General features: G+C 36.8%; 1 protein-coding gene across 2 annotated transcripts in view; it reads right to left on the reverse strand.

Moving 5' to 3' along the window:
- LOC125668207 (prolyl 4-hydroxylase subunit alpha-1-like) overlaps window positions 1–6,225 on the reverse strand; it is a 35,487-nt gene extending 29,262 nt beyond the window's left edge. For both annotated transcript variants that reach the window (XM_048902043.2, XM_048902044.2), the window contains exons 1-2: window positions 5,782–6,225; window positions 531–685 (exon numbers count right to left, since the gene is read on the reverse strand). In XM_048902043.2, the coding sequence (XP_048758000.2) occupies window positions 531–685; window positions 5,782–5,954 (328 nt within the window). In that variant the 5' untranslated portion in view covers window positions 5,955–6,225. The remainder of the gene's footprint in view (window positions 1–530; window positions 686–5,781) is intronic.
- Between the last annotated feature and the right edge of the window lie 8,041 nt (window positions 6,226–14,266).

Here is a 14,266-nt window from a genome sequence, read left to right on the forward strand (position 1 = left end):
TTCACAATAATGACCTTGACCTCAGTCAAATGACCTTAGTTTAGGGCCATGACACATTGCAAGATCATAAGCAAAGTATGGAGTAAAACATATTTCAGATAGATGCATTTTCAGTTTATGAGCCATACAACACCCTGGGGCTGGAACCAATAAAGAACAATATCATGTCACAACCTTCACTTGTTAATCTTAGAATACCATGGCAGTGAATATTGGACAATTTTACCAGTAGATGATGATAATTTTTTTTTGGTTTTTGTGATATCAAAGGACTGACATATGTACCTTATAAGTGGTATTTTTAGCAAGATGCAAATTTAGCAATTTGTCTATAAATTATGGGTATATGTATTTAGTGAGAACTAATTTTAGTGACTTTAGAATTCCAAGAAAGAGCTATTATCCCCGATATGAAATAAATATTAGCGATATTCAATTTTAGCAATCTCAACACTGTCTATGTTGATGAGTATTGAATTAATCAAAACTAATCTTCAGTATGTAAGTACATAAAATGTCATGGCTATTACCATTTTCTGGGTCACTCTTAAAGTTTGGAGCAACCTCCTTATCCCAGTCCAACGTGAATCGCTTCATGTATAAGTAAGCATTGATTGGATTGGCCAAGAAGTTCTTCTCGCTGGCTAGGGCTTTCTCACTGTGCTCTGAAAAGTCCTCTGCGATTCTAAAAGCATATCATTTAAAGAAATTTTAGTTAGTTCACCAACGCCATAGCAACTCCTCCATCAAAACATGTATGACAAAGCATGCTATATGTATGAAAATATTATGCAAACTTTAAGAATATACTTAAACCTGGGCCCAAATATTCACCCTGATTCCAATTATCAATATGATGATATATATATTTATATATACATTCTCAATGACAGTGTAGCACGTGACAGTGTGGCAAGAATTCCATCATTATCAAAAGCAAGTTTATCGACTTGCCTAGATGGTCGAGTGATCTAGTGCGCTGGTTACATGCTACTAGGAAATTTGGTTCCGCAGATTGTGAGTTCAACCCCGGGTAAGGGCGGAAGTGGGTAATTGGGTATCCAAATAAAGTGAAATTTTCTGTGCTTTATATTAAACATTTCTTCACTTAGGGCAGTTTCATTTAAGAGTTCATTGCTATTTCCATGCTTTATATAAAATATTTCAAATGCAATGTGTATCTTGTATGATCCTCTTAAATAACTGTATCCCATTTCCATTCTCAATGACCGTGTAGTGTGTTACAGCGAAAATTCCATTATCATCACGAGCAAGTTTATCGACTTGCCTAGATGGTTGAGCAGTCTAGCGTGCTGGTTACATGCTGCCCGGAGATTTGGTTCTGCAGGTCGTGAGTTCAACCCCGGGTAGGGGCGGAAGTGGGTATCCAAATTAAGGTGGATCAATCCTCATGTGACTTATCAATATTAATGGTTAAAGTGCAAATTTCCATTCAATATAGTTAAATTTAATCAATAACCAAAAATAAATGTGTATGTTGCCACATTTTTAAAGATGCCAGACAAACAAAAATGGAAGTTAACATCAGAAAATCACACATTTACATCATACAGAATAGTTAAAATAGATAAAAACTTGTTGAAATAACAAATTTTAAATGCCAACAGTTTAAAAAAAAAACTGTTAATTCATAAACATGCATAAATTAATTGTGGATAATAGGGAAATCATGTATAATAGGCATACACTAAAAGAAATACCAGCATAGGAGTTATTGCCCTTGACAACATTTTTTTAATCATAAAGAATTGATTATCTATGGAAAATATAAACTTTTTCAGTATCAATAGATTACCAATTTTTATTTTTATTTTATGCAGTGATTAATTAAAATTCCTTTGAAAGATATATTTCTGTCATGTGCAAAGTTTAATTTACTAAAGATTTTTGCAAAAACCTATGACATCACATGAGGACCGATCAACCTTAAGTGAAATTTTCTGTGCTTTATATATATATAATAGATAATCACTGCATATTTTCTTTGAAATTTAAGGTAACAAATTAACAGTAGCAATGTGCTAAATCCACGTAACAAATTAACAGTAACAATGTTCTTCATCTAGGTAACAAATCAACAGTAGCAATGTGCTATATCCTGGTAACAAATTAATGGTAGCAATGTGCTATACCTTGGTAACAAATTAACAGTAGCAATGTGCTGTATCCTGGTAACAAATTAACAGTAGCAATGTGCTACATCCACATAACAAATTAACAGTAACAATGTGCTTCATCTAGGTAACAAATCATCAGTAGCAATGTGATATATCCTGGTAACAAATTAACAGTAGCAATGTGCTGTATCCTGGTAACAAATTAACAGTAGCAATGTGCTGTATCCTGGTAACAAATTAACAGTAGCAATGTGCTGTATCCTGGTAACAAATTAACAGTAGCAATGTGCTACATCTAGGTAACAAATTAACAAATGGAAGCTAGGTGCTCCTGGTGCCATGTCAAATATTCAGAATATAGTGTGTCTGTTCCTTCGCCAAGCAGCTGGCATTAGAAGTTTAAGTCACAGGTCATTTAAATGTGACCCTAAAAACAAAGGCCACATGTTACAGTAGGCATTGGTAGAGAACTCTCACTGCTACAACCTTGAGCACCAAGCATAGGTCAAAAGTTCAGCTAATGACATCTCTACACAACTGAAAATTCTCAAATGGAACATAAACCAACATACAAACATACATGTCCCTTATGTAATCTGAGAACATATAATTACTCAATATTAAGCAACACATCAATACTGATTGACAATATACTTCTTTTAAAACTTTCTTGCACATTTCTTCAGAATTTGGCATTTTCTTGACTTTTGTCCTGATGATCTATTGTTTAACTTTAAAGTGTGTTACAACATACTTGTCAACCACACTTATCCTTGCAATCCTAGCAGATGGTTAAGAACTCAAAAAAATTTGCATCATCAACATTCTAATGAACATAATATGACCAGTTCATACAAGATTCTCTTTACGGAATATTTGAATATCCATCACACAGCGACATTTAATTACATCAGATAATGATGGATGAATTTGCTACACAGCATGGGACAGAGAAAACGGAAATTCATCTTAATGCATCAATATCCTGTCTACTGTTAATTCAAAACCTTTATTAAGACATTCCTGTAAGAATATTTATATCCATATATGTTATACCTTATTCATCCATTGTGGCACTGATGCAGTGTATTTTCTTTGATGACAAATTTCCATATTTGCCTTTTATTTTAATAAACATTAGTTATAAGTGTAAAATCTAAAGTAAACTAGCATGGTGCCGCGCCATGCCCTTTTTAATTGTACCATGCCCTTTTTTCTCTATAAATTTTTTTAAAAGGCTGGTGGCATTAACAAAGTTACTAGCCCAAGATTGCCAGTTACTAATCCATGAACTACTGACAGTTATATAACAAAAAGCCTAAAAATGGAGTTGATATATGCAAGCTAAAATACAGATATGCAAACAATGGTCAGTTTCATATCTTTTTGTTTGATAGCTTCAGGCCAAGTGGTAAATGATTCAGTTTAATCATAATTTTAGGGCATTTCATACTTTCTACATAGAATGTGAACAACCTTAAAATGCAAGCGTCTGCAAAGGAGTTATAAACTTTCCCTTGACATTTGGATTTCGCAATATCTTGATCTGTTTTACAGTACGTTTGTATTTGCAATGCATGAGACTTTTCTCTTCATCAAAGGACAACAGTCATGTGGTGTGGCCCACTTTATCTGTTTAGCTAACGTTTTCTCGTAATTGTTGAGTGAAAAAAGGTAAAGATAATGAACATTGATCAGATCATATATAAAGAATAAAAAATCAAGGACATTGATACTTCTCCATTTTGTCACACCTGTTGCAGTAGCTAAGTGGTAGAATGTTCACTTTGTAGCCAGGAGGTCGTGAGTTTGAGCCCCGTTCGTGCCATGACTCAGTCAACCATACAATGTTAATATAGGTAGTGATTGCTCCTTCGCCAAACACTTGGTTTTTAGAAGTGAGAATCATGGGTCTTTCGGATATATTACCTTAAAAATGGAGGTTCTGTGTTGCAGCAGGCGTTTGCACGTTAAAGAACACTCACTGCAATGGCAGTAAGCACTAAGCATAGGTACTTCACCTACAACTAGTGATGTCTCAATAAGACTAAGAGTGAATAACTCTCAATAGGATGCAAAACTAACCATTTTGTCATTGAACTGACAATTACCATCAATGAACTATGCAGATTAAGTTCTTTATTTCGCAATAGAGTTATATATAATTCGTATGTAATGTCGGTAAACATTTACGTTTACTTTCACTTTAGATTTCCTAGCCTGATGGGCTAATGCAGCATTAATATTTGCTCGCCCGATCTCTAAAATTGGTACCCCTGGGCATCGAGTGATGGTAATTGCACACCCCTGGAATCTCAAGTAAAGCAAACTAAATTCTGCCAGCTACAAAGAACTACCAATTTGAAGAGCAAAAATTTTCAGTGCAGCTCATGAAACACTCCTTCAAACATTTTTCAAAAAACACTTGGGTGTCTCTTACGGTAATCAACTCAAAGGTTATGGGTTTAAACCCCATTTGACAAAGAAAATTGACAGTAAAGAGAAAGTTTTTATAGTCTGTTTCTGTTATTTACAGTAAGAATATTTGTTATCTACATAAAACCATTTTAAACTACAAATAATGCATGTTTTTTTTTTATATGTTTTTGTTTACATATAGATTGCTTAATAGAAAATATGTTTAAAACAAATGAGATGTGACAAACACTAGAAACTGTTTAATTGTGTTCAGAAGCAAGTTGTAAATTGAAAAAATCTGCTTTAAGTACATTTCACCTATGTAAACAGAAAAAGGACACAAGCCTTCTTTATCATGTTTATATAACAAAGAATTGTGAGTGCAGAATGATGTATCTCATTTGTAACTCAACAACTGACATTCAAATTTTTCCTGACCATTGAAAATGCCTTAGTTAAGCATTGTAAACATTAAAAATGGAAAAATAAAATTTGAACATTTTCCGTTCAAATCATGTCCATGCCCCTTTAAAGCACTTCTGCAATTTTCTGGTCACATAAACAGAACATTTTTCAGATTAAAATTTGAAGAATATCTATAGATCAATCAATAAGCTCAATGACATTGTTCAAAGTAATTCTATTGCATTTTAAAGAAAACCAATTTTTTGACCAAAACAAAAACAAACAAAAAACCCAGCAAAACTAATAAGTCTTGTATCAGTCTAGAGGTTATTATGCTTCTACTGAAACAATAAAAACGATAAATTGTCTTGGATGGTCTCTATGATTAGGACATGTCAGTTTTTTGTTATCTCAGTGTTCTAAATATAACAGAGTCCTTTATTCTATAATAATCAACAGATGGACAGAAATCCTATCGAATAAGCCACTATGTCAAAATGTAATAAAAGCAGGATTTACTTAGTGTTGTTTTCAGGGACTGTGTTCTGTAACATCTAGGCAAGTGTGACCACAAGAAATACTCTGTTTTAGCACATAAGAACCTACATTCAATTGTTGACTTACATGTATGTTTACCAATTAATGGTTCAAATATTTTGGAAACACGAGAAAAGGAGAAGAGAGATTGTCATTTCTTTCATATGTGATCTCCGTATTTATATTTACTAAATCGAATGTTCTAGCACATGATAATAAAGGCCGTTTCCCTGCGAATTTTCCAATAATAATTCCTCATATTTCCTGTACTGTTTAGGCTCACCTTCTCAGTTTGTCAAGCCGTTTTTCTTCTTCTTGAATGTAATCTTTGATGGCAACGGCGATATCCTTTTCTGCATACAAAGCGGTCTCGAGATGTGCCATGGAGGAAAACAATTCTGTACTAGCAAACGTTGCCACGCAAGCAATCACCATCAAAGATGCCAAAAGCTTCATACTTTTTCTCCAAGACAGAGGAAATTCTCTCTAAACAGCTGATCATGGGAACTTCAATGCTTTGGGTCTCTTTGACAGTGCACGAATAACTTTACTCACTGTTTAAAAAAGTCCTACGTGTCCACCGAAGTAACGGAAATGTTGAATGAGATGAAGCATGGGCATATAAACAGAGTCTGCCTTATCAGGTTACAATTTTTACGAACTAGACGAGTCTATGTTTTGGTGGGGGAGCAGGTTTTGTTACTAACGTTCCACATCCGCAAACCATGAAAACTTGCTTCTATGCGCATGTGAATTTTACTTGTAATGTTGCGACACAGGCACTCGACGTTTTATCTATAATAAAATAAAACTGTGTTCCTATAAACAAAATATTGAATATTTTGTTTATAGAAGACATTTTTTTTTATTATATAGATATTCAAAACGTCAAGTGCCTGTGTATGGACATTGTCGCACACGGGTTCGATGATAGCTCAGTTGAGGAGTATGCAGGCAAGGAGGTGGACCCCTAGGACTATTTTCCGCCCTCAATTTGGGGCTGTAAGGGTACCACCTGGTCCATCAAACGGTGGGGCCACTTTTCAGACTTCTCTAATAAATGACTATAGGGCGTTGGAATAATTATGGTTCTTTTGGCAACTACAAGCCATCTACAGGCTTTCAACCGGGCCCTTATTTTCCTTATTTTTCTACAACAGCCCTTATTTTCCTTATTTGAGCTTTAGAATCCTATAAAAAGTCCTAATTTTTTTGTTGAAATTCCTACATTTTCAAATTTTGAAAGTTCAAATAAATTTGACATAAAGTAAGTGTTGGAATTTATTAAATTTAGTCTTAGAATACTTTCAGAAAATGAATATGTTGATTAAATGTACATCTCAGAAGACATCTTGATGGTTATCAGCTATATTCAGCATTGATTGTGAGCCATGGGAGTCCACTTGAATTATATCACGGTTTGTGCTGAATGCCGAATATGGCTGTTGATGACCACTGGTATGATTTTCTGAGTTGGTAATTAGTTTTTGTATTATTGCTCTTGAAAATGTTGAGTAAAACATTTTTTCTTTCCTATTGATTTGTAAATTTAACCCTTATTTTTGTCTTAAAAGCCCTTAAAAATCCTTTTAAAAAGCTCCTTATTTTTTGATAATTTTGCCCAAAAAATGGCCCTTATTTTTTGCAAAATGTCACTTGAAAGCCTGCTTCTATCGTGTTTAGTTAGCCATATTTTGTTTCAATTTTTCTTACTGGTTCGAAATAGTGAACCCATGTTTCGTCACCATATGCAGTAACAATGTTTGCAAATTGTCTTTCATTGAATTTGGGAAACATTTTGAGTAATTGCTTAGAGGTTTGTACTCGTACCCGTTTTTGGTCATCTGTCAAATATGCTGTATCCATCTGACAGAAATCTTTCGTACTTTCAAAATACGCTTCAAAATGAAATGCACCCGCGATAGCGATATGCTAACAGCTTTGGCAGTATCACAAATTGTGTATCTGCCATCACTTTCAATTATTTCCCTGACTTTTGAGACATTTGCATTGCCCGTTACAGTCACAGGTCGGCTAGATTTTGCTGCATCTTTGACGGACTCTGTGGCAGTCAGAAATTTCTTTCTCCACCTACAAATTGTCTCATAAGATACCTTATCAGACCCATAAACTTCCCCCAATTCAGCAAAAATCTGCATTACCGAGTGATTGAGTTTTGTGCGAACTTTTATATGAACTCTAATTTCTTCAATATTCTCAACCTGTTTCCCAACCATTTTTACAGCAGTGGTCAATGAGTGACTCTATTGAAATGACTATAAGTTTAAAACTATGTGGAGCTGAAGGCTCGTGTTTATGCCGTTGGAAAGGAATTGAATAGAACTATTCAAGAGTATCCTCATCCACGGAATCGTGCAAATCGTTATCGCGTTGTGGTACAATACACATTACATATCGTAAGTATTTTTCTTCTGTGTATGTATTGAATGCTTCTATAAGCGGTGCTCTACAGATACATTTTGTGCACTTCCCGTGTTCAGGGTTTGCACATCATTGCTTCAACAAGCTATCATTTGTTTGGTGCTTCTGTGTACAAGGAGAGTGAAGAACAACAATTGGGCGATTTAAATACAATCGAAAGTTTTAATCCAAAGTGTCACAATTCTTTATAATCATGTTTCCATCTCTACACACAGAAGTGTCGTTATCGTTTTAAACATCCCAAAAACCTCAGGATACGTTCCCTCCATGTGGTCCTCCGTCTCGCCACCACACGGGGTTCCTCAGCAGGAGAGAATCCCGTGGTGCAGAGTTTGGGTTTTACTGGTTTGGTCTCGTTTTGTGTGTTCTTGGGGGGTCCTTGATCACTAGGTTCTGGTGAGAGTTTGAATGTTTCTACACTGGATAAGAACACCTTCCGTGGAATGAATTTGTGTATTTTGATAGCTGGTTTCAATGCAGACAGAAATCCAGTATTGTCTAATCTACTTCTGATACCCTCGGTCCTTTCCGTAAGCTCTTCTAAAATAGTGTTCATCAGACTAGCATTTATCTTCTGCCATTCATATTCCTTTTCACACTGAAGGCCCGGATTTGAATCATTCAAAGTCTTTTCCTCCATAACGCTCTTGTCAACCGCGTTTCGTTTCGGGACTGTGGACTCTTGGCGAGCTATTTCACATGCCCTCTGAACAATACCCATAATGTATTTCGAAACATCCTCTGGTTTTATGTCCAGTTCTTCACCACTGCATTTTGGGACCGCAGTCTGCAATCTGTCCTTGTTATCAATAGTGTCTGTCTCTTCATTCGGCACTACCGGTACCATTCCACTTTCTGAGGTTGTCTCAAATACGCTACTCTTGGTTTGCGTCGTTGTATGTAACTGACTGAAATACTTGTCATCTACCCATGACGGCAAAAATGAGCAAGTATTTGCATTGGTCGCCTTCAGGTTTTCAATTCTTATGATAACATCTCTGATCTTGTCACGGGGAACAAAATCAGTACTTAGTTCACTTTCAAAAAACTTCTCTTGATTTTCCATTTTTACTACCAAAGAAATCTAGATATTCCAAGCAAGCGTTTGTTTAGGTTTGGTCGTAAGGAAGAATTGTGAGGTCGTGTGGATTGTGACGTAATATACGTCGTGTGGATTATGACGTAATGTACATTGTTACGTTAAAATTCTGTGACGTGTTTATGGTGCAAACTCCCGTCGAGGCCTCATTACGTCACCTACGAATAGCAAACGAACTCTGGCGGAAGTTTGGGTTATGGTGTGATCGACATCGTGAAATCTTTTGTGGACAAGTTGAATGTAATTAGTTAATTCGAATTAATAACGTTCACACGGCGGTATTAATGCGGCGAAGTAAACTAATTCAATGCGCATTAATTCGTATGCATTTCTAAATATAACGGGTGCGCAAAATGAATAAAAGAATAGACTACATCATTGAAAATTATCTTTATAGATATTCGAATGAATATTGTGTAGATATACAGAATTGAATAAGTGAAGGCTGCTGGAATGACATGGACTAAGCTAAAGAGGATCACCCAGAACCGTGTACGTTGGAAGAGTGTGGTTGCGGCCCTATGTTTCCCAGGGAACCCAGAGGATTAAGTCAAGTAAGTCGTGCAGAATTTATTGTTCAAAACACTCTATATTGTGTACTACATGTTTACAATGTACATGTAACTGATCTACACACAATAGTTCATAGTGTTTGTTGTTATATGTTCTCAAGACATCACTTGTTATTTCCTCTGACGACTAATATTCAATCAAGACAATATATTTCTTCTTCATGAGCCCAGTCAAAACCTCGGAACATCTCTTTCACTATTCCGCTGACTAATGTGACGTAATTTTTAATTAATAATACGTATTACAAGTATATGACGTCATATAGTATAAAATTTAAACAATGAGCGACATATTTGTTAAAATGTAAAAAAAGAAATCACATCATCACCATTTTAAAACATTTTTATCGTATTTAAAAGCAATTCCTTCCACATGTTACGAGGGCGAGTCAATAAATAACCAGTCTATCCCATTTCCGATTGACCGAGACGGTCACGATTTTCATGCCTTGTTTCAATACGTGTTTTATACCTGGGTACAAAATTGCACGCGTATCGAGTCATTCTTTAAAAAGATATTGAATGTTAAACATGACTAGTGATGCAAAGGCATGCTTTTCATCTAAAGTTGAGTGCCGTGCTATAATTCAGTACTGGTATTTAAAAGGTAAAACAGGCAAGGAAATACAAGGCGAGTTAGCCGATGTTTATGGGTCTTCTGCACCATCTTATGCTCAGGTTAAATTCTGGGTAGATCTAGAGGAATTCAAACGTGGTAGAACGTCTTTAGAAGATGAAGCCAGGTCTGGAAGCCCACTGGATGCAACCGACAAAGAAATGTGTAAGAAAGTTCGGGATCTGCCTGGTATACTATGATAGGGGAATTCAAGTGGAAGAAATAGCGCAGGCATTAGGCATTTCACATGGCGGCGTTTCAACAATCTTACATGATTGTTTAGGTATGCGCAAGCTAACAGCCCGTTGGGTCCCAAAATACCCTAGCGATGAGCAAATGGCAACCAGGGCTTCTTTGGCGTCTGGTGACTGTAAATGAGACTTGGGTTAATTATTATGAGCCAGGAAATAAAGCTCAGAGTCGTCAGTGGGTAGGGCCTAGGTCTCCGAGGCCAAAGAAGTTCAAAACGCAACCATCTGCTGGCAAGGTGATAGCCACAGTATTTTGGGACGCAAAAGGGGTTTTTACCCAAGAGAAGTACAATAACTGGAGTGTACTAAGCAAACTTGCTAGACCAGCTGAGAACCGCCATCCGTAAAAAACGCCGAGGTAAACTCTCTAAAGGTGTTTTGCTGCAACAGGCTAACACGAGAGTCCATACTTGCAAAGTTGCAATGGATTTTGTAGAGCGAAACGGGTATGAATTAATACCTAAATCCTATTCCCAAACTTGAAAAATGATATCCGTGGGCGTAATTTCCGGTCTGACGAAGAAGTCGTGACGACAGTTGAGGAGTGGGTCAATGGAAAGGATCCTGACTTTTTCAGTTCTAGGCTGATGACACTTGAACACCGTTGGTGCATCACACTAGAGGGCAATTACATAAAAAAAAAGAAGAGGTGGATCTCAACCAGAAATAAGTTAGGCTGGTTACTTATTGACTCACCCTCGTATACTCAGTATACATGCCTGTGCAGAGCTCAGATTTACGTCTAACGATATGCTGTTTGTACATTTTATTTAGTGATTACTATCATTTTATTAGTTTTTCGCTCAAAAATAACTTTTAGATATATAGCTTTGCGTTCACACGAAGCTAATGCGAAGTAAATTTGATTCGCATTTTAAATCGCGACGTAATTTTAATTCGAAATAAACTAATGCGCATTTTATGTGAAAGTGGCTCGAATTTGATTTGCATTAACTTACAAATGTACGATAATAGTACCTACCCATCCTCGGAAACCCACGGTCGGTCGCACTACGTTTACCTCCCGTGGGACACAGCGCCGATATTTTCACATAACTTATTAAAATGCATGACCTTACGTGACCTATCGAGGACCAATGGGAATCGCCGTAATTATTCCCTGAACTCAAAGTGTCAGCAGTAATGGCGGCGCCCATGAAAATGTGTGTAAACTGTGTTTTGTTGTGTGCCACTATCAAAGATATATATAGATGAAAACTCCAGATTTGGCACCCAGAATGGTTGATTATGTTGGCCAATACTTCACGTTCACTTGTGTAACCCCCCCCCCCCTCCCTCCTTTCGAAAATCCTGGATCCGCCACTGGTATGTTTATTATCATCCCAGCTACATAGCACGTGAATAAAATCAGTCATGCATGATACAATTTAAAAATTAGATGCAAACTTAAATTAAAATATGGTTTTACAATCCTGTTCATGTGTCATATTGTAATTATCGTAGGTGAGACATCGATTGTTTACACGAGAGAGGTATGTAAAGAAGGTCATCATTACTGATTCAACTTGTGCCGACAACACAACTGGAACAAATTACGGCAGTAACTTAATACGCAAGTAAGTTTAACATACCTATAGGCTATTCTCTTTAGAGAATAACCTATTGGCCTATAAACCGATGAAATAAGTCCGTTAAAAACACATTGCTCCCATATGATGGATAAACGTGGCGAGACTACGAGTGCTGAACATGTAAACCTGTACATAGACTCGTACGCAGTACTCAGTAAACGCTTGGTAACACAGGCTTTTCCCTCCCCAGTCTTTATAGACACAAATACACAATCCGCTTCAATAATATAAATAAAGCACCTCGCTATAAAGCTTTGTATCTTGTCCAACTTAAACGTAGTCAAAATCTTCGCTTCGAAAGCATGTTTTTCTATGCTCCTGAACACTGTAATCAAGGGGCTTTTTCATCTGTTGAATATCGCAATAAGGAATGGTAAAGCAACCAATCGCATATAGAAGCCGAGACACACCTTCCAGCGAAAATATCAGCGTTTTGTCCCACGGGAGGTAAACGTAGTGCGACCGACCGTGGGTTTCCGACGACGGTACCTATCCTACCTCAAAGTAAACGGAGACAATAGGCGTGCCTTAAGGTATCGGAATTACTACTAGAGTTCAGCAAACGATACCTGGTCGGCCATCCGATGCTTACAGCTAGGGAGTGCAAGACCTAGTCAAAAGTGATGAGGGGCGCGAGTTTTCATTGGATGACCAAAAAGTGTTAATTTGGGAATTTCCAATTCATTTTTGTCCGATGTTGGAAAAATCACTATTAATGTTATATTTACACCGAAGACACAAGATAGTAGAAATAATATATTGCTTTCATGTGTGTGTGTTTGTTGGTTTTTTTTTACTAGTAATTCTTTTTACACGAATTCATACTTTTCAGGTTGGTTGGTTGCTTGTGATGTCTCAATACGAGTAAAAAAGTATTGACGGGATTGTTATCCGTCGCTGGTCAAACAAGCAACCAACTATACATGTATAGCGGTCAGCCGGGTTCGAGTGGCTGGATAGCTCGGTTGGTAGAGCATCTTTCTAGAGATTCAGGGGGCCGGCTTCGAACCCCGGTCTGGTTCGTTGCATCTTCTCCCTAGCTGTTACATTTGGTGCCGTGAACCAGCCCCTTGAACTAACATGACAGTCGTGAAAATGCTTGCCAGAGGATAAAGATCCTTGGTTGAAGGTTGAAGACATTTCGGGAGGGAGAAATGTAGCGGTCAGCCGGGTTCGATCGCAGGTGGCTGGATAGCTCAGTTGGTAGAGCACCAGACTAGAGATTCAGGGGGCCCGGGTTCAAATCACGGTCTGGTCAGTTGCATTTCTCCCTTCCTGTTACATAATAACCTGAAAAGCATTCTTGAAAGAAGAAATACTAGTCAAATAAGAAAACCCATGAAGGCGATATATCATTTCTACAAAGATGAATTGGAAACTCCCAAATAATACTTCTTGGTCATCACTTTTGACTAGGTCTTGCACTTTTGTTGTAAACATCGATGACCGATCAGGCATCGTTTGCTGAACTCTGATTTTGTTCCGATATCTTAAATCATTCAAGCACAAAATATAAACAAAAATTTGCGTCTCTGATCACTTCTGACTAGCATTACCAAATGTGATTGACTAGGTAGCTTTTCATATTTAGACTTGTGACTGGTTCGATATTTGAATTATTCAGTCATATTATAATGAAACAATTAGGCCTAGTGATTTGTTTAAATTACATCCAACTTGTCCACAAAAGATTTCATGATGTAGATCACTCCATAAACACGTCACAGTTTTTCAACGTAACAATGTACATTACGTCATAATCCACACGACGTATATTACGTCATAATCCACACGACATCACAATACCCAAACAAACGCTTGCTTGGAGTATAGATCTAGATTTCTTTGGTAATGAAAATGGAAAATCAAAAGTTGATGTTTTTTGAAAGTGAATTAAGTAGTGATTTTGTTCCCCATGACAGGATCAGAGATGCAATACTTGCTCATTTTTGCCGTCATGGGTAGATGACAAATATTTCATTCAGTTACACACAACGACACAAACCAAGAGTAGTGTAATTGGGACAACCACAAAAAGTGGAATGGTAATGGCGAATGGAGAGGCGGACAATATTGACAATAAGGACAGAATGCAGATTGTGGTCCCAAAATACAGTGGTGAAGAACTGGACATAAAATCAAGGGCTATTTCGGAAAACATAATGAGTATTGTTCAGAAGGCAATTTAAGTGAAAT

The sequence above is a fragment of the Ostrea edulis genome, chromosome 4 (genome assembly GCF_947568905.1).
Source record: "Ostrea edulis chromosome 4, xbOstEdul1.1, whole genome shotgun sequence".
Lineage (NCBI taxonomy): Eukaryota > Metazoa > Mollusca > Bivalvia > Ostreida > Ostreidae > Ostrea > Ostrea edulis.